The sequence below is a fragment of the Aythya fuligula genome, chromosome 5, assembly GCF_009819795.1.
Source record: "Aythya fuligula isolate bAytFul2 chromosome 5, bAytFul2.pri, whole genome shotgun sequence".
In the NCBI taxonomy this organism is placed as follows: Eukaryota; Metazoa; Chordata; class Aves; order Anseriformes; family Anatidae; genus Aythya; species Aythya fuligula.
The window spans coordinates 18274767-18293108 of record NC_045563.1 but is presented as its reverse complement, the minus strand read 5'-3'; the positions used below and the strand labels follow the sequence as shown (position 1 = coordinate 18293108).

The following is an 18342-nucleotide window of genomic DNA, read 5'->3' as shown; positions in this document are numbered from 1 at the left end:
AATGCACACTATTCTGAGAACTCCAGTCATGGATCCATTTTCGTCATGCCAAATCAGTACCTTACTGGATAATGGTTTAAACACAGATGTACTAACTTATCTAACCAGGACCATGGTGAATTAGCAAATAAGAAACAGACCAACATAAAGGATAACACTTCACAGAAAATTTCTCACAGTACTTACTACTCTAGTCTCAAAGAGTGAAAGAGCTGGTGATTATTTGAAAATGTGTTTGCTTATTTGCAGCCTATTTGCACAAACTAAGTGGTAGGAAAATACAAAAGCAGTCATTCCCAAAGGAATTTACACACTCAACAGCAGGCCACAGACCTTCTGAAATATCAGCTGAGGAATTTTCACTGAAAGATTTCTATGATTTCTATGCTTCTTGCAGTGTTCCCAGAGATGTTGATAAGTGGTAGTCACAGATTAGCTATGGAAGAGCATACCATTTTATGTTCATTATGTGGAAACACACTGTTGTTTCAATAGTCTGGAGAATTCTCATCTAAACTGTCATTGGCTTTTTTTTTTTTTTTTTTTACCTAAACAGTTAAATACAGAGTGCGATTCCCAAGCTTCAAATCCCCTTCTATCCTTTGTCTTATCCATGTATTTTGGGTTTAGGACAGTACATCCCCCTCCCAGTTAGAAGAGTTTCAACAAAAGGTACAAGTAACAGGATTCCAAGTCAGCTATCTTAAGGCAGAGATCTGCCTGAGCCGAACAAAACCATTAAAATATTGAGAGTAAATGGTTGGGATTGAAAGGGTCCTCTTGAGATCACTAACTTGTGTCCAACTCCCCTGCTCAAGCAGGTTAGCTAGAACCTTGTCTTGTTGGGCTTTCAGTACCTCCACTCTACAGCCTATCTCAGAAACCTGTTCCAGTGCTTGACAGCCCTCATAGTAAAAACAAATTTTCTGGTGTTCAGAAAGTTTCTGGTGTTCAGAAAATTTGGTGCAAATCTCCTTCTTAATTTGCAACTATTGTGTCTTGTCCTGTCAACAAACAGTACTAGGCAACAAAAATGGTGAAGGATCTAGAAGGCAAGACACATGAGGAGTGGCTGAGGTCCCTTGGTTTGTTCAGCCCTGAGCAGAGCAGGCTGAGGGGAGGCCTCATGGCGGCCTACAGCTCCCTCATGAGGGGAGCGGAGGGGCAGGCGCTGAGCTCTGCTCTCTGGGGACAGCGACAGGACCCGAGGGAACAGCATGGAGCTGGGACAGGGGAGGGTCAGGCTGGGGGTTAGAGGAAGGTTCTGCACCAAGAGGGTGGTTGGACACTGGAACATGCTCCCCAGGGAAGTCGGCACTGCACCAAGCCTGTCAAGAGTTCAAGAAGCATTTGGAAAATACTCTCAGACGTATGGTTTGATTTTTGGGTTTTGATAACCGTTGTGGGTCCTTCCAGCTAAGGACAGTCTGTAATTCTGTGATTCTATTGAGAAGATTCTGGCCTCCTCATCTTTGTTCTCTCTCTTCAGGTATTTATACACACTGATAAGATCCCCCCACAACCTTCTCTTCTCCAGCCTGAACAGTCACAGCTCTATCAGCCTTTCTTGATAACAGAGATGCTCAAGTTTCTTCACCATCCTAGCGGCCCTGCTTGTTCCAGTATGTCCATGTCTCTCCTGTACTGGGAGCCCAGAACGCGACACAGTGCTCCACCAGTCCTGAGTAGAAGGGAAGCATCACCTCCCTTGAGTTGCTGGCAAAGCACTTCCTAATTCAGCACAGGATATTGCAGGCCTTTTTTGCCACAAGGGTGCATTGCTAAATCATGGTCAGGTTGCTGTCTACCAGGACCTCAAGGTCCTTCTCTACAGAGCTACTTTCCAGCCATGGTCCCCAGCCCCCCAGGATGTACTGCAGCATGGGGTTATTCCTCCTTAGATGCTGAACTTTGCATTTCCCCATTTTCAAGTTCATGAGATTCCTCTCTGCCCTGTTCTCTGCCTGTCCAGGTCCATCTGAATGGCAGTAAAGCCATCTGGTGTGCCAGCCACACCTCACAGTTTTGTATCATCTGTGATACTGTGAACTCTCAAGCTGGGTTTCATTAAACTACAAACACAGTGAGCTTCTGAAAACAGCAAAAATGTGGTAGTACAGAAATAAAAGCTTGTAAACAAGTCTTCTTCCTACCCACTGTTTAGATTAGTACTCACAGGCAAATTTCTAACTTCAGGGTTTCTCCCAGATCAGCAGCCTTTCAGTGTCTCCTGAGTTACTGCCCCTTCAAGGTCTCTAGAAAAATTTGTTTCCATCAGCTCTGAGGCTGTTTTTTGTCTGCTCCTTGTTCTTGTCAATGTGACCTATTTAGACTTACAATATAGACTTACTATATAGACTTACAAGTTTTCAGCCAGGCTTCAGTCTCCCTCCACCCATACCCTTCACTAAAAAATTCCCCCAACAGCAATGTGTGGTTATTTAGAAGTGGAATGATTTCTGCCTGACCCAAAGCACAACAGTCAGTCGAGACAAGCAGGCACATTTCTCTGATGTCCACACCATATACAATTACCTACCTAACTATGAAGAAATTAAACAAAAATAACCTATCACACTATGCAACAAAACCAGCTTAAGGACACGGCAATATTCAGTGAGGGGCAGGGATTATGGTGGTGGGCACAGTGCCAAAGAAGACATCTGGACCTATTCTTGCTCAGACATCATATTCCTGTGCTTCACTGTGCACTCAGCTTTGTTAAAAATCTTCTTTGCAAGCACAGAATAATAAAACCTGTGATGAAAATACAACCTATATAAGACTATTTTAAAAAGCAGCTATGAAAGAAAGAAATACAATTTTTCCTCAGCTCTTGTTAAAACAATTGCCTATATACCCTTAAGTTAAACATAGTGAAACTAAAAACATGAATGTTATATATCACAGGAGTACCCAAAACATCCAAAATATATCTAGGATGCATAAAAACAGTTTTTTATATTTTTAACTTACTCTAATCAGAAGTTTGGGTTTTAGTTCACTTCTTCCATTTACTTTTTTAAAAAACATTCAATCATTTACAATTAAAATAAAGCATTATTTTGCCAAAACATTGAGAAGCACTAAGAAATTTTGTAACCCAGTTAAACACATCTGATTCTTCTTACATGCCAGTTTACTGTATCCCTGACTACATATGCACTTTTCACTGGAAGGATAAATTGGTGGCCTCAGGCAGTCCAAGCCGATGTGAAAAAGATCACGCCCTCAGAATATGCTACACAGTTCCAAAATACTTACATCTACGTATTAGAACTCAGATTATTAACTAAACTCAGAGAAAGCACAGAGAGAAACAATTTCTTCACATGCAGAAAGCAAACCACAGAAGTCATTTACAAGACATGTCAGTTAGTGACTAGAAACTAAACAGTAATGAAAGAAAACTCTGGATCATGTTTGTTGGATAATGTATAACAAGGCACAATAAACACAGTATTGCATTCTGTGGTAGTTGATGTTTTCAGGTAGTCTTCAGTAACATCTAATCAAGTCATCCAGGATTGATTCAAGTTATCGTGATATAGCTATCTTTTCTGAAAGTTACTATCAATAATATTCAGGGGAAAAAAGAAAAAAAAAAGGGAAAAAAAAACACCTTTTGCCATTATCAAAGTCACAAATAGCCAGGACTTAATTCAGATTGAGATTTAACCTAACTATGCTTACATGTCTTAGATATATTAACAGATACATATTTTGACCAACAGTGTTCAGTCAATGGAGCCTGAACAGCTACTCAGGTGACCAGAAGTCAACAGTCAGTTTCACTGCCTAAGCTCCACTAACTACTGAATTGATCTCCACTGACTGTAACTAAAGTTGAGATACACAGATAAGAACATCTACTTTTAGCAAGTAATTGTAAATTCCTTTAGTCTGAAGCTGGATCCCACCCACAATTTCAAGTTCCACATCTATAGCCAAATCAGGGACTACTTCATAAGTAGTGTGATACCTGGGAAAGAAGTAAATTCTCTGATGCTGTAAATGTTTCAAAATTTGTACATTATTCTTTGAAATATTTATGGGAAAAATTTAGAATACAATACAACACTCCCCTGAAAACCTCCAAAAGAGCTGAATGTCAAAATAGACATGCCTGAGACAATTCTTCAGCACAAAGGTAGCGGGAAAAGAAGGGGAAAAGGAGGGTGGGAAACATTGCCTTATGTCAGTAATCATTTTCTCAGAAGGAATCACTTACAGTCTTCTCCCTTCAGATGCTATTTGTAGCTATTTGCTTTGGCAGGAATCCATGCAAGGTGTCACAAGACTCATTTCTGAACATGAGAAATCTCATGCCATCTTCAAACCGTAACCAAATTTCACCTTATAATCAGGGCAGTTTAATGAATATACTGAAACAAACTAAATCTTGCTTAAAGCCTTTGAACCATTTTATTTATTTTAAATCTTGTTCTTGTTAGATCGGCAACATAGCTTTAAGATAACACAGGACACAAGTATTATACCTGCATCCTTACTCCTAATACCAAAAAGAAAGCATTATGAATGTTGGGTCCGTGAAAAGGTTCTTCTGAATATCTCAAAAGATGTATCCTTTCTATGTTTCTGAACCGCCACTGTCACACATGGTGGAAGGAAAATAGAGGATTACTTAAGAGGCCAAACTAGTTAGCATACCATTTTAATAACCTGATGATGATTGCATCAGATCTCTTAGAGAAGGATGCAATTAAAGACTAACAGTTAATAGAAGTTGCCTTTTCATCTGTATTAGTCAGTGGCCAGGTAAGAATTATTGTTTTTATCCCTTTCCAAAATAGGAAGTAACAAGAGGTTTAAAAGATTTCTTATAGGATATTAAAATATTTTAAAAGTTCTTTCAAGGCAGTTGACAAGTTCAAAACACAAAAACACCTCAAAAACAAAGAAAAGAAAAAGAGCTTCCTAGTTCCTTAGTTTGAAAAAGCACCACTTTTTACACTCTCAAGGAAAATCTAAGACATTTCCATTGCATCTAAAGAAAGGTGAAGCAAAGCAGACTTCCTGAATCAGAGAATATGCCTATTACTCACTTGGATGTGGGTCACTTTAAAGTTAACAGCCTGGACATTGAGAAAAATCTGTTGTTCAGCATGGATTCTTCATTAGTTTCCTTGATGCACATTGGGTAACCAGACAGAACTCAACTGGACATTCTACTTCTGGTCATTCCTGGATATTCTGGTCAAGCTTCACTTCTGTTGTGAAGGAAATAACAATAATCCCAAAGATCCAGGGCCCTTGCTCGTACTACATCTTCCTCAGGATCATTTGGTTTGATTTCTTAGATCAACTTTTAAAGACTATATACAGCTACCCACCTTAATGCATTTCCTACACGATATAAAAATCTTCAACTAAGAATGCTGGGCCACCAAAAAATGGAAATTAAAAACAAAACAAAAAAATAACTTTGTACTAAGTTTCTTATTTGTCATTATTTCCCAAACTGTTCCTTAAACTTCACGTCTGCTACAGACAGAATCACTGAGTTGAATGATTAACTATTCTTAGCCAATTATTCATTGAGCATTCCATGTGGAGACCTTTTAATATTAAGAGTCATTATAGACAGTAAAGATAGACAGCATCAGAACTTATTGTTCACTTAGTTACCTCTAAGAAGTAACTTCCATTCCTGCAACAAGGTATCTTTTGAAAAGAAAACACAGTATTACCCAACTTCCAATGCCTTAATTTAACAAAGGCTTTGGTTTTGCTTTGTATAAAGTGAATTTATGTTTCTGTGCATTATTCTAATGTAGTAACATCTATCAGTTTGCTTTAAAACACCACATCTTTGTTCTGATGAAAAAATCTTCAGTTATGAAAAGTTATGGAAAACTACCAATCCTAAAGATGAAATCATAGGATTTCAAGGATGCATCAGAAAGTTATTTTGTTACTCAATTATTAACACCAAAAAGAGAATGAAACTGCATTCAAACACACTTACAGGATCTAGTAAGAAATTAAATTTAATTCCTAAACTAACAGAGGTATTTTTAAATTCTTTCAGATTAAGTATAGAAATGTGAGTTTTGAAATATGTATTTAATAAAATACTGAAAAAACACGTATTATAAAACCCAGGAGTCTTCAACTAAACAAAATTCCTATAGTAGCTGCCATACCAAAACAGAACTATTACTTTTCAAGGACTGAAAAATATGGGTGATAGTCAAATATTTTATTTAGTCACCTCTATTCAAATAACAAAACATCAGCTAAATTTTCAGTGTAAATTCACTTCAGAATTCACATTCAGAACAATTCTAGCTTAGCTTTAAATGCTACCATTAATTTAATGCAAATTTACTTTTAGAGAAATAAATAAAAACACTAAATTGCAAAACTTTCAGTATGTTTTTAAACCACAAATACCAATCTCAAAAACAGTAGTCTGCTTGTATATTTTAAAGAAACCTATTTTTCATACCCATGAACAAAATGTAATCTTATACTGTTCCCTGGAGCTCTCTCTCGTCGCTTAGAAGCTGCACTTTTTCTTTTTTCTTTGCATTGCTCTTTAAGTTGAGGTAGATCTTCTTTGTAAACCTTTAAGAAAAAGTACACTTGTAAATTAAGAGATTTATAAGAAAAGTGTGTTTCTGAGAAACACACAATCATCACCCACAAAAATGTTATACAGGCACTTTTGAAAAAAAGTCTCTAGTAACTGCAGTTGGTGATTTTACATTGCAACTTGGTTTTAAGCTACAACCAAAATTCTTAAACAACATGCTAGGAATAAGTGAAATCACTTTCTGTGTGTGTTTGACTTAATATTTTGAATGCATCAGATAGTAATAGTTCTCATGATCTTGCTCAATTTCTGCAGAGTTCTCACAGCCCTAATTTCTCTGATTTCAGTAGGTCCTGATAAAAGACCTACTTAAACCCTAAGAAGCATTCCAACTCCCATCAAAACTAAAATCGTTACCTGTCGACGATAGGTGATCTGTGTCTCTTGTTCGATTTCAGAGTCCAGCTCTGGAACATCAGACTGATCTGAATCTGATTCATCACTATTAGAATCAACCAGACTCTCTGTCACCAAGAAAACAGAAAATGAAGCAACCTAAATTACAAAACAGGAAATGTTTGAAGTAGCTGCTTAATGTTTCTGATTTGATAATCAATAAAAGTATTAAAAATATGAATATAGTTGATTAATGTTGATGATATAACTCAACATGACTCCAGTGCTCCGGACAATTGCAAATGTATTTTACTTCATACACTGTGAATAATGTACAAGATACAAACACCAATTTACAGACCAGAGATCTTAATAACAGCTGTATCAGTCAGTGGTAGAAACATGTTTTTTTTTTCCCAAATATTAAATGCCTATAGACTGTATTTTTAAAACAAACCAACAAACCCTAACAATTACAATTTTTAAATTATCATCTAAATACTTCCAAATTTTGATCAGATGACAGAACTTTTAAATTTTCCCATTGCACAAGGAACACAATAGTGGTGTGTGTGTGGGTTTTTTTTTTTAAACAATGTTTAAAGACTTTAATAAGACTGATCATACATGTAAGGGTATGTGCAAGTATGAGGTCATGCAATCAAGTACTTCAGGCAGCTGCAAAGTTTAAAGAATAACAATTTCATTCAATGGCAATTTTGAATAGCTGTTTCTATAATGGCATTAAACAATTTTATGTAACATCCCCTACATTATAAATTACTTACCCTGGGGTGCTATATGAAGAGAATCCTTCAACTTCCGATCAGGGACAAATTTCCACTGAAAGACAGAATGATCAGCTCCCCCAATGGAAACAACCCACTGGTGATCGTGCGACCATCTGACATTTGTCACATGAGCAGAATGACCAAGATATTTTTTAAACTTTGCTCCTAGAACAAGAACAAAAATCCCTTCCAATACACATGGAATAAATGTTTCAGAAGCACAACAGAAAAAAAAAAAAAAAGAAACACATAAGGCACAACTATAAAAAGCAAGAGATTAGTTATGACACTAATTACTAGTAATTAAGCTAATAATAACAATGCTGATTAACAGCAGTAAAATTTTGTCTTTTTTTTTTTCTTTTTGAAAACTTGGATTCCATAATATGTGTTTAACTTGTTAGAGAGAGAGAGAAAATACAATAGCCCTGTATGAGGTATACTAAGGAAGATTTTTTCATTTTATGCAATTTATTAGTGTTATTCATTTACCCCACTAACCAAGATTTTGCCAGTTACCATTTCTACACTGAAAAGATGTCGTTATTTAAATCTTTAAATTTAAATGTTAATATTATATCATTTATATATAGCTTAGTGAAAATACCCCAATCTGTGCTCACAGTACTGGTTCCTGCTTCTATTATTGTGGCATTTGAGTGCTAAGCACTTCTAGCAATTTGTATCATCACACCTTTAGTGGCTTTAGTAATAGTAGTATAACTAGTATAACTGTATCACATTAACTTTTTCACTGGCTCCTGCATAATTACAACACAATGATTAGATCAGTTAGTAAAAAGAACGTGCTAACAGCACTGTTCAGATTTATAACTCTAGTACAAAATAGGGGATAAAAAGGGAACAAATTCAATTTCCTTATTATTGACAGGTTTTGTTTGTTTGTTTGTTTTTAAGAACATGCTTTTGTATTATCTCAGGTACTGCCTTAGCAGTCTCAGGTTTAAAAATAAGATTGGAAAGATTTAAATTATTGTTATCACCTTTTACACATAGAGTTGAGAAAATTATGGAGGAATATCAGTTGCTTAAAAAAAATCTTTAATAGCACATATTGCTTAAAGACATATCCTAAGACCCAGCAAGATCATCACATGGCTGTAGTCAGCATTAAACATGCAATGCTGCAACTATAATACTCATTTCCTCTTTCAAAAGATAGATATTTGAACTAGTCCCCAGGCAAACTTTTTTTTTTGGTTAAGAAAACACTTATTAAAAACTAAGGCTTGAAGACAGAGATCTACCTCTGGGATCAATGCTTTGTTTTAGTTCAATTCTAATAGTGTCTAGAATGGAGTTCTTCAAACAGCTCTAAAAAAAACGAAGTCCTTCTCATCAAACATATGTCATAAAAGATACACTTTTCTCTCTTTTCACTTAGTCATGAGTAGTATAAATTAAAAATGATAGATCTTGCTTTAGGCTTTAGTTATAAAAATTTCACTTGAGATCTGTCATTACCCTTCTTAAAATTTTGAAGGAAAATGTGATTTAAACTTCAAATAACACACTGGAACAGTCTGATAACAGACTAAATAGTCTGATCTTCATAGATCCCTTCCAACTGAACTGTTCTGTTTTATTCTAAAACTACTTGAAGACCAAGGCAAAAATACTTAAAAATATAGATCTTATAAAAAAGGTGGATATTCTATCACCTCAAAAATTCTATCAAAAAAAGAACCATTTTGCAAAATAAAAGATGCAAAAAACTTTTGATTATTCTATGCAAAATAAAATAAAACACTGTTATAGTTACTATTGCAGTTGCCAATACACCATCCTGTCACTGTTTGTCACCTTTGAGCTCAAACTAAACTACTAAGAATAAATTGGCCATTTATACAATTTCTTATAATATAAATCCAGTTTTCTAAAACTTTTTCTTGAGTAACCAAAATTCATAAATACACATTTAGGAACTAAAAGTATTACCTTTTCTTAGACATGGGTATCGAAAGAGCTTTACTATTCCATAATCGTCAGCTGTAACCATAACTTGCCCAATAAAATTTGCATCCACAGAATTTATATCATTTATATCTGAATATTTGGGCCAAATTCCATTAACTTCAACACCAGAAACACAGGTCCATGATGCCCACTGAACACCTTTCAATTCCTCCTTACTTGTTACTTCCTTTCCACCTAAGAGCAAAATAAAAATGGTGAGTTACTTACAGTTTTAAAGAATGTAAAATTCTGAAAAAAATATTTGAAATAAAATCCAACAGAGTTAAAACCTGGCATTCTAATACTGTCCTGATCTAACCCTATTATGACCAACATTAGTTGTAAAAGCTGCTTGTCAAAGCTACTTAGCAGAAAATCATGGTCGTGGTACTTAGTTTTTATTATTTCTTGGTATCTGCTTGATACTGTGTGACTTTCAAATGTTTACTAAAAATAATACATGTAGCCATTCTAAGATAAAGTATAGAAAAGTAGTGTCCTTGAACTATTCTACAAGCCTAGATTATTTGGAGCAAACACTGAAGAACTCATTTAGATTTGGCCCCAGTAAGTTACTGGCAACAACTTGTCCATGCAAACCTCGTGATGTTCAACAAGGCCAAGTGCAAGGTGCTGCACCCAGGTCAGAACAATCCCAAGAACAAATAAAAGCTGGGTAGAGAATGGAGCGAGAGCAGCCCAGAGGAGAAAGACCTGGAGTGTTGGTTGATGAGAAGCTCAACATGAGCCAGCAATGTGCGCTTGCAGCCCAGAAACCAACTGTATCCTGTGCTGCATCAAAAGCAGCATGGTCAGCAGGGTGACGGAGGTGATTCTCCCCTTCTACTGTGCTCTTGTGACCCCACCTGGAGTGCTGCGTCCAGCTCTGGGGCCCCCAGCACAAGAAGAACATGGACCTATTGGAGCAAGTCAAGGAAGGTCATGAGGATGATCGTGGGGGCTGGAGTACCTCTCCTGTGACAATAGGAGGAGGGAGTTGGGGTTGTTCTGCCTGGAGAAGAGAAAGCTCCAGGGAGACCTCGCTGTGGCCTTCCAGTACTTCAATGGGGCCTACAAGAAACATGGGGAGGGACTACACTCCAGTGTAGTGATAGGACAAGGCATTTCTTCTATAAGGAAGAAATTCTTCACTATGAGCATGGTGAGGCACTGGAACTGGTTGTTCAGAGAAGCTGTGGATGCCTCATCCCTGGAGGTGTTCAAGGCCAGGCTGGATGGGGCTTTGAGCAACCTGGTCTGGTGGGAGGTGTCCCTGCCCATGGCAGAGAGGTTGGAATTATATTATCTTTAAGGCCCCTTCTAACCCAAACTATTCTACAATAATAACAATTTTATGTGTATATCCTTGTTATTTTACATTATCTGTCTGTAAGATTGTTTCAATCCCACAGAGTTTCATGCAGGAGCATTAGTACTGAGTCAGACCAAAGGCTCATTGTAGTGGGTTTACATGGCAAGGTTGTGGTAGCAGGGGGCCATAGGGGTGGTTTCTGTGAGAAGGATCTAGAAGCTGCCCCATGTTTGGTAAGGGCCCCACTGCTGACCAGAGCCGAGCCAATAAGCGATGTTGTTTTGCACCTCTGTGAGAGCATATTTAAGACAGGGAAAAAAACGCTGCGCCACACAGCAGCTGGGAGAGTGAGAGGAGTGAGGAACAGCCTTGCAGGCTCCAAGGTCAGTGAAGAAGGAGGGGGAGAGGTGCTCCAGGCGCCAGAGCAGAAGTCCCCTGCTTCATGTGGTGAAGTAGGCTGTCCCCCTGCAGTCCATGGAGGAGACAACAGTGGAGCAGGTGGACCTGCACCGATGGAGGCTGCCGCCTGTGGAAGACCCCTGCCGGAGCAGATTCCGGGCCGGACCTGTAGCCCGTGGAGAGGAGCCCACGCAGGAGCAGGTGACCTGGCAGGAGCTGCTGCCCGTAGGGGAGCCAGGTTGGAGCAGTTTTCTCCTGAGGGATGGACCGTGTGGTATGGACCCATATCTGGAGCAGTTCTGGAAGAGCTGGTGCCTGTGGGAAGCCCACGCTGGATCAGTTCATCAAGGACTGTATCCCATGGGTGGGACCCCACAGCACAGGGGACGAGAGTGACCAAGAAGGAGCAGCAGAGAAGTGCTGTAGACTGACCATAACCCCCATTCCCCCGTTCCCCAGCGCTGCTCAGGGGGAGGAGGTGGAAGAGGGTGGATGGGGTGGAAGGTGCTTTTGGTTTCTTTCCTTTGTTTCTCACTGCTCTAGCTTGTTAGTAATAAGCAATAAATCTTACTATCTCCCTATGCCACGTCTGTTTTGCCCATTACAATTACTGTGTGATCTTCTTGTCCTTATCTCAACCTTTGAGCCCTTTTCATCATATTTTCTCCCAGTTCCTTTTTGAGGAGGGGGAGTGAGAGAGCGGCTGTGGTGGAGCTCGGCTGCCCACTCAAGCAGAACCACTACACTCATTTAATAATGCTATCTTAAAAGAGAAGAGGAGGAGAAAGAGAGGAAAAAAATAGGAAAATTTCAGCTGCTACATGCTCCTCCAGAAACTGGACATCTCCAGCACACCTTCTTTGAACATTCTTCAGCTCTAATGAAATAACTGCACTCTTTGACAAGGTTTACCTTGTAAGCTCTTCCCATTACTAATCCATGTAAATGATGACTATTAATACTGGTTATACCCATGATTAGGTCCTATAGATCTCGTATTAGGCAACTCTAAATTCCTTACTCATTTACAATGGAATTTCTTGTGTTACAGGATTCTGATCATTATTTAAAAATATTTAGGAAATTCTTCTAAACCCCCCCCCCCAAGCCAAAATATTTTATCTATTTACATAAACAGGCTTTCACAAGCACATGTTCTAATTATATCAAGAAATTTCAGGCTGAAAGCTGCCTGTATAACTCCAATTTGTTCCTCCCGTATGTACATATTTGATACAGTCTAATTAAGTTCTCACTTACTATCCTTTCATGTTAGCTTTCTGTCTCATTCAGTATTCAATGCACAAAATATAAGTTGCATATAGAATGAATTAGATGCTTCAACAAAGAATCAGAAAAGACTCCATGGAACTATGAATAATGTACAGTGCAAAGTAAATATTGTATAACAAATGGAGGGGCAATGCAGTAAGTAATGGTAATAAAAATCACAAATTATTAAATACAAAAAGCATGAGTGGGGAAAATATAGAATGGAATTACGGAAGTGTATACACACAGAAAAAAAAAGCACAACACAACAAAAAAAACAACAAATCAAACCTTGTGGCAAACACTGCCCTTGGCTTATTACAACTATTATCTACTTAAATTTGAAGATTTAAGACATGTACTACGTGCATGTCCTCTGCAGAAGAAATTGTCTTAATCAAAACTGTTTCAAGTTCAGACAATGTTGTATTGAAAATACTTACAATAGTGGTGTTGTTACATATTTTGAATCTGAAAACTATTATTTTAATATACTATTTAACATTGCAATTTTCTTTAATAGTCCCCTGCCATGAAACAGAAAAAAAAAAAACATTTGAACTTTCATGATCAGAAGACTACCCAGCTAAATATCACTGAGATTATTTTATTCATTTTGAAGGCTATATGATTGAATTGTACATGTATCACAGCTTTGGTATTTCTTTTGTTTCCGGAGAAGAATTCCTATCATTGCAGTATCGTTACAATAGGTACTCTTATTTTCTTCAGAGTAACTTACTCCTGTTATGTTTCCAAGTTAATTTGCATTTGGTTCCTACCTACTACAAATTTTCCACTGCAGAAGCTGTGGTAAACTACATTCCACAACTCTACCACAGATATAGTCCTGGAAAACCAGATTACTCTTCGGAGACACCATATATTGATTTTTCCATATATTTTAAAAAACATACAGTGCAAGCAAAAGATAATCCATTTAATACGTAAGTTCAATAAGTGCAATGGTATTAACTTAAGCAAAATTTAATTTGAACGTAAGACTTCTTTATTTTTCTAAGAAAGTGAGAGCAAAGATTTACTTTGGAGAAATAAAATGAATTTTAAGTCAGCATCTTTACCATGCAGCATCAATAAAAAAAGAGTAAACGTTTAAGGATAAAAATATTTAAGTAACTTTGGCAGAAAATGCTATCCTTATTCAAATAAAGCAAATCCTTGTACAGATTTACCAAAAAAAATCTTAATAATCCAATGCTTTGAACCAGGATTAAGCTTTTTTTTTTTTTTTTTTAAATCAAACTACTATACATTCTGATATTTGCAACAAATATCATAAAGGCAACTTGAAATCTTACTTGGCATCCTATAAAAAAGTCTCTTCCCATTGCCATCATTGGTCTGTAAGTATTTACTGTCTGAAGACCAATCCATATGAGTGATGAAACTTAAAGATCCAATACATTCTCCAATTTTCTTGTATCGCTGAACAACACCATATATATCCACAGAGCTGTCATTGGAACCAACAGCTAGGAAATTCCCATCTGGTGAATATTTCAGTTCATGAATAGCTTCTTTCCTGTCTTTGATATGAACAACCTCAGTCATATCTCTGTAGTATGAAAGAAAGCATGTCATAAGTATAGAAAAGCCTTAATACTGTCAAGATCCCAGTTGTAAAAAAATAAAATAAAATAAAATAATTAGAACAATTAAGTGAGCTATCATATGTGCAAACACAGCACTAAAAAAACTTCGTAGAACACTGCCATTCTTTCTAAAATACCAGTGTACTCTTGCAAATGTGTTGTTACAGAAAGCCTCTGCCATATTTTTACGTATAAATTTAAGTAATCTGAGCATTCTTAGTAATTTTAAAACAAATTTAAGTTTCCTTGGGTGTGTCTGCTACATGGTAAAAACATATACAATTTATAAAAGCAGTTAGATAACATGCTTGAAAGAGTTAAGATATCTATTCTCAATTTTTGTAACCTACCTGACTCGAAGCACGGTGAAAGAGCCATCCTTCATTCCAAGAGCAAGATGGATTCCATCAGTACTAACTGCTGCACACCGAATGGGTTCCTCCATGTTGCACCGGGCAATCAGAGCATGATCTATTAAACTCCAGATTCTAAAATAATGATTACAAATACAAAGAGTGGTTTGTAACTGTGTGATAGATAGCATGAAGCCTGCAATTTCAGAACACTGGACACGGTAGTGTCCCATTTTATAAATATATACATTAATAAATATCCACAAGGAACACCTAAGACAGATGAATGAGTTTTGCATATAAAAAAGAATAATCTTACATGTAATGGTGAGAGATTCTACATGTATAATTATGAAATGCAGAAACAGGTTAATTTTGTCATTCTGAATATAAAAGTAATGATGTCATATGTTAAGACATACTTGTAGATGATTTTGAAAGTTCAACTATTTTGTTAATTATTTTAGCTAAAAAAGATAAAGAACAGTTAAAGACTTCACAGACTAAACATAGCCTTTCTTATTAGCAAAGCATCACTTGTAAGTCCCTACATATACCTAGGTAATATTATAAAATCAAAGTTATTACAAAGTATGCTACATCTACCATTGACAACATATATCTGGCACCCTAGAGTAGAATTTTAGTATTCCTGATTCAACTATTATTTTGATTAACCATGCTAAATTTAAATACTTAATAAAAATACCACAAAATTTAATTTCTAAGAAAGAAGGAAAAAAGGCATTTTTGACAAAAAAGGTGAACTTGTAAATGAGTAATTAATTTACTGTGTGTTTTTTTTTTTTTCCCAGAAAATGGATTCTATTTAATATGTATGTATAAGCTTAATGCAACCCTCAAGCTAAAAGTTAATTCTCATCATTTTAAGAGTGAAAATTATAAGTCTCTACTGTAGTTTTTCATCCAAGTGTAACTTATGAATGCCTAACATAATTCCTGGGGGAAAAAAAACAAAACAACACAATGGGATGCTTGTGTACAACGAAGAGTACATTACATTAAATTAAACGGAATTTGTTAAACTTCTGTACGTTTCATAATTTTTGTTAACTATAAATTTTGATTTTATTATTATTAGAGAGCTCTAATGTCATGCTCTATAACTTCACTGGTTTAGATGCACTTTAGGTGCCAATGATATTAAAATGCATCACAATTACATTATCTAGAAAATGAATGGTTTGTACCAAACCGCATGCAGATAAAAAAAAAAAAAAAATTCAACCTGACTGATCGATCATCGCTTCCAGTCATTGCTAATGGTTTTGTAGGATGGACAGCCAAAGCCCACAGCTCTCCTTCACAGTGCCCCTGCATTATCAGGAAGGGCTTATTACGCTCATGCACCACAATTTCAAAAATCTCACTGTCTTGTGTCCCAACAAGTATATGGTCTCCTCTCCAGCAAACACTTCTTACAGACAGACCTGTAAAAGTAAGAGATTGTTTCTGAGAGGAATGTCCTGTGATTCTGTGAAAATAGGTAACATAACACAATAAAACATGGAGAAACATAAAATCAAGAAAATGCCATGAAGCACCCATACATCTCTTACTCCCCCATTTATTCCCTGTACCTATTCCACATCATATACCACTGCTGCTGGAACATTAACTTTTCAAAACTAGTATTTAAGAATAGTCAATCATAAGCCTTTTTTAATAAAGTAAACATAACCACTTCTTGTATACCAAGTTCTCTGACAGAGGAAGACAATACTGACCTTTGCATCTCAAAGTCTGAATGTAACGCCATTAAATTTCAAAAATAGGTAACAATAGGTAACAAAAATAGAAATTACAATTTCTGATCAACTCTTGGGTCCATATAACTACCTGAATGAATTTCAATTATGTAAGTGCAAAAGCATCAGTGTATCATATATTAGATATGATAGCCAAAGAGTCTGATACTTTCCAGCTTGTTTCTAAGATGCTACCCCTAAAGCAAATCCTTGTAATATCTTAGTATCTGATTTCCGACACCCCTCACACCAAAATAATAAAAACAGAACTCAATGGAAAAATATATAATAGTGTTGAAAAAGGGTTTATGATGGAATTTAACATGCATTTTTGAATAACTGAATTACTTTCCAGGTTTACAGTGGAGCTGAGTACTCACAAACTGCACTTATTGTGGATAAGGTTGTGAATAATAAAATGAAAGTTAGGATAGCAGTATGTGGAGAACTCAATCTTAGACCCCCCAATATGCACCTTTTAAAGCAGGTTGTAACTATTACAATCGGATAGTGTAAGTCAATTTTGCCAATTCCAGCTCTAGATAAATAGATGGAAGAGAGAATTACATTAGGCATTGCTACCAAAACACTGACTTTTGTGAAGGGCAGGTCAAGAATGACCTTTGATAAATTACTGTGGAGTAAAAGGGAGAGAAAATTATACCTATCAAATGAGAGAAGTGAATACTGTATGAGTTGATGTCTGAAAAAAATATTTTTGACTGTGCAAAGGTAAAAGAAGAACCTTATGTTTTTAAAATTACGTAGAAGAAAAATTGCAAGGCTCAGAAACAGAGTTCAAATGAATGTTTGGTTCAGCAGCCCAGTCTGTTTTAACTGCATTGGTGTTTTAATTCTGACAAAGTAAAGGCTCCTGACTGTGCCTACTTACCATGCTTTGCATCACAGGACAGCCATCAAATACACAGTAAGAGTACTTCCATATGAAACAGAACTGAAAGATGCTCAAGGTTTTGTAGGATGGACAGCCTCAGTACACTCCAACTGATATGTTGTCCATAATGTCCACTGAATCAGACTAGAGATAATGCCCTTCAAACACTCACTGAAATGATATTATGCTAATCAAGGCCTCTGCACCAACTGTTTTGGTTTACAGACTTGTTCATATTGTGCTGCACTGGTGAGTATAGCACCCTACCATTCAGCCCTAAGATCTAAACATTTTATATTGACATTTTATTTCTATATTGCTCTACAGTGTTTAAAAAAAATCAAGAATGAAATAACCAGAATCTTTGATGAAGAATGATTAAGAGATCTGTTTTACTAATCTGGAACTTTTTAGTGGAAGGAGATATTTTGAAATACAATTTGACTATTTGGAGATATATTTAGAGTCAATTAATTACTATGAGCCATTCAGAGAGATATGGAATGTGAGGAACTTGAATTTCATTCACAGATGAAATTACCAACAGATAAGAGTATAGAAGCAGCCGAAAATGCAAGGAAGAAAATGTGTAGGATGACAGATCATAAAGGCAGTCCTCAAAATAATATAAGAAAGAAAAATCATATATGCAAAAGACCAAAGGAAAAGAAAATGGAAATTATGAAAGATATGATTTTAGAACAAGTCATTAGCTGTGCTATGTACATTTCACAAGTCAAGAAAAATGAAAGTGGAGTTCTTATAATTGATGAATCAAAGGAATCAAAAGAGTTCATAGCAAATGACTGTTCCATAGAAAGCAGAAGAAATGATGTGGAGTGGAGAACAAGTTTGAAAGAATGAAATGAAATGTAACTTTCAACTACATGCAATAGATCTGAGAAACAGCAGCTGAGCAAGTTTAAAAGCCAAAATTTCTTATGTATGTGAACAGGTCTGTCTTTCTCTTCCTCCTGCTCCAATAGTATTTTCCCAAATTTTTGGC

The 18342-nt window shown here is 36.3% G+C and overlaps 1 protein-coding gene across 3 annotated transcripts in view; it reads right to left on the bottom strand.

Annotated features, from left to right (window-relative positions):
* Positions 1-18342, bottom strand: part of EML5 (EMAP like 5) — a 103431-nt gene that overhangs the window by 49239 nt on the left and 35850 nt on the right. For all 3 annotated transcript variants that reach the window (XM_032188779.1, XM_032188780.1, XM_032188781.1), the window contains exons 7-13: positions 15922-16123; positions 14670-14807; positions 14026-14282; positions 9706-9918; positions 7744-7911; positions 6977-7083; positions 6473-6591 (exon numbers count right to left, since the gene is read on the bottom strand). In XM_032188779.1, the coding sequence (XP_032044670.1) occupies positions 6473-6591; positions 6977-7083; positions 7744-7911; positions 9706-9918; positions 14026-14282; positions 14670-14807; positions 15922-16123 (1204 nt within the window). The remainder of the gene's footprint in view (positions 1-6472; positions 6592-6976; positions 7084-7743; positions 7912-9705; positions 9919-14025; positions 14283-14669; positions 14808-15921; positions 16124-18342) is intronic.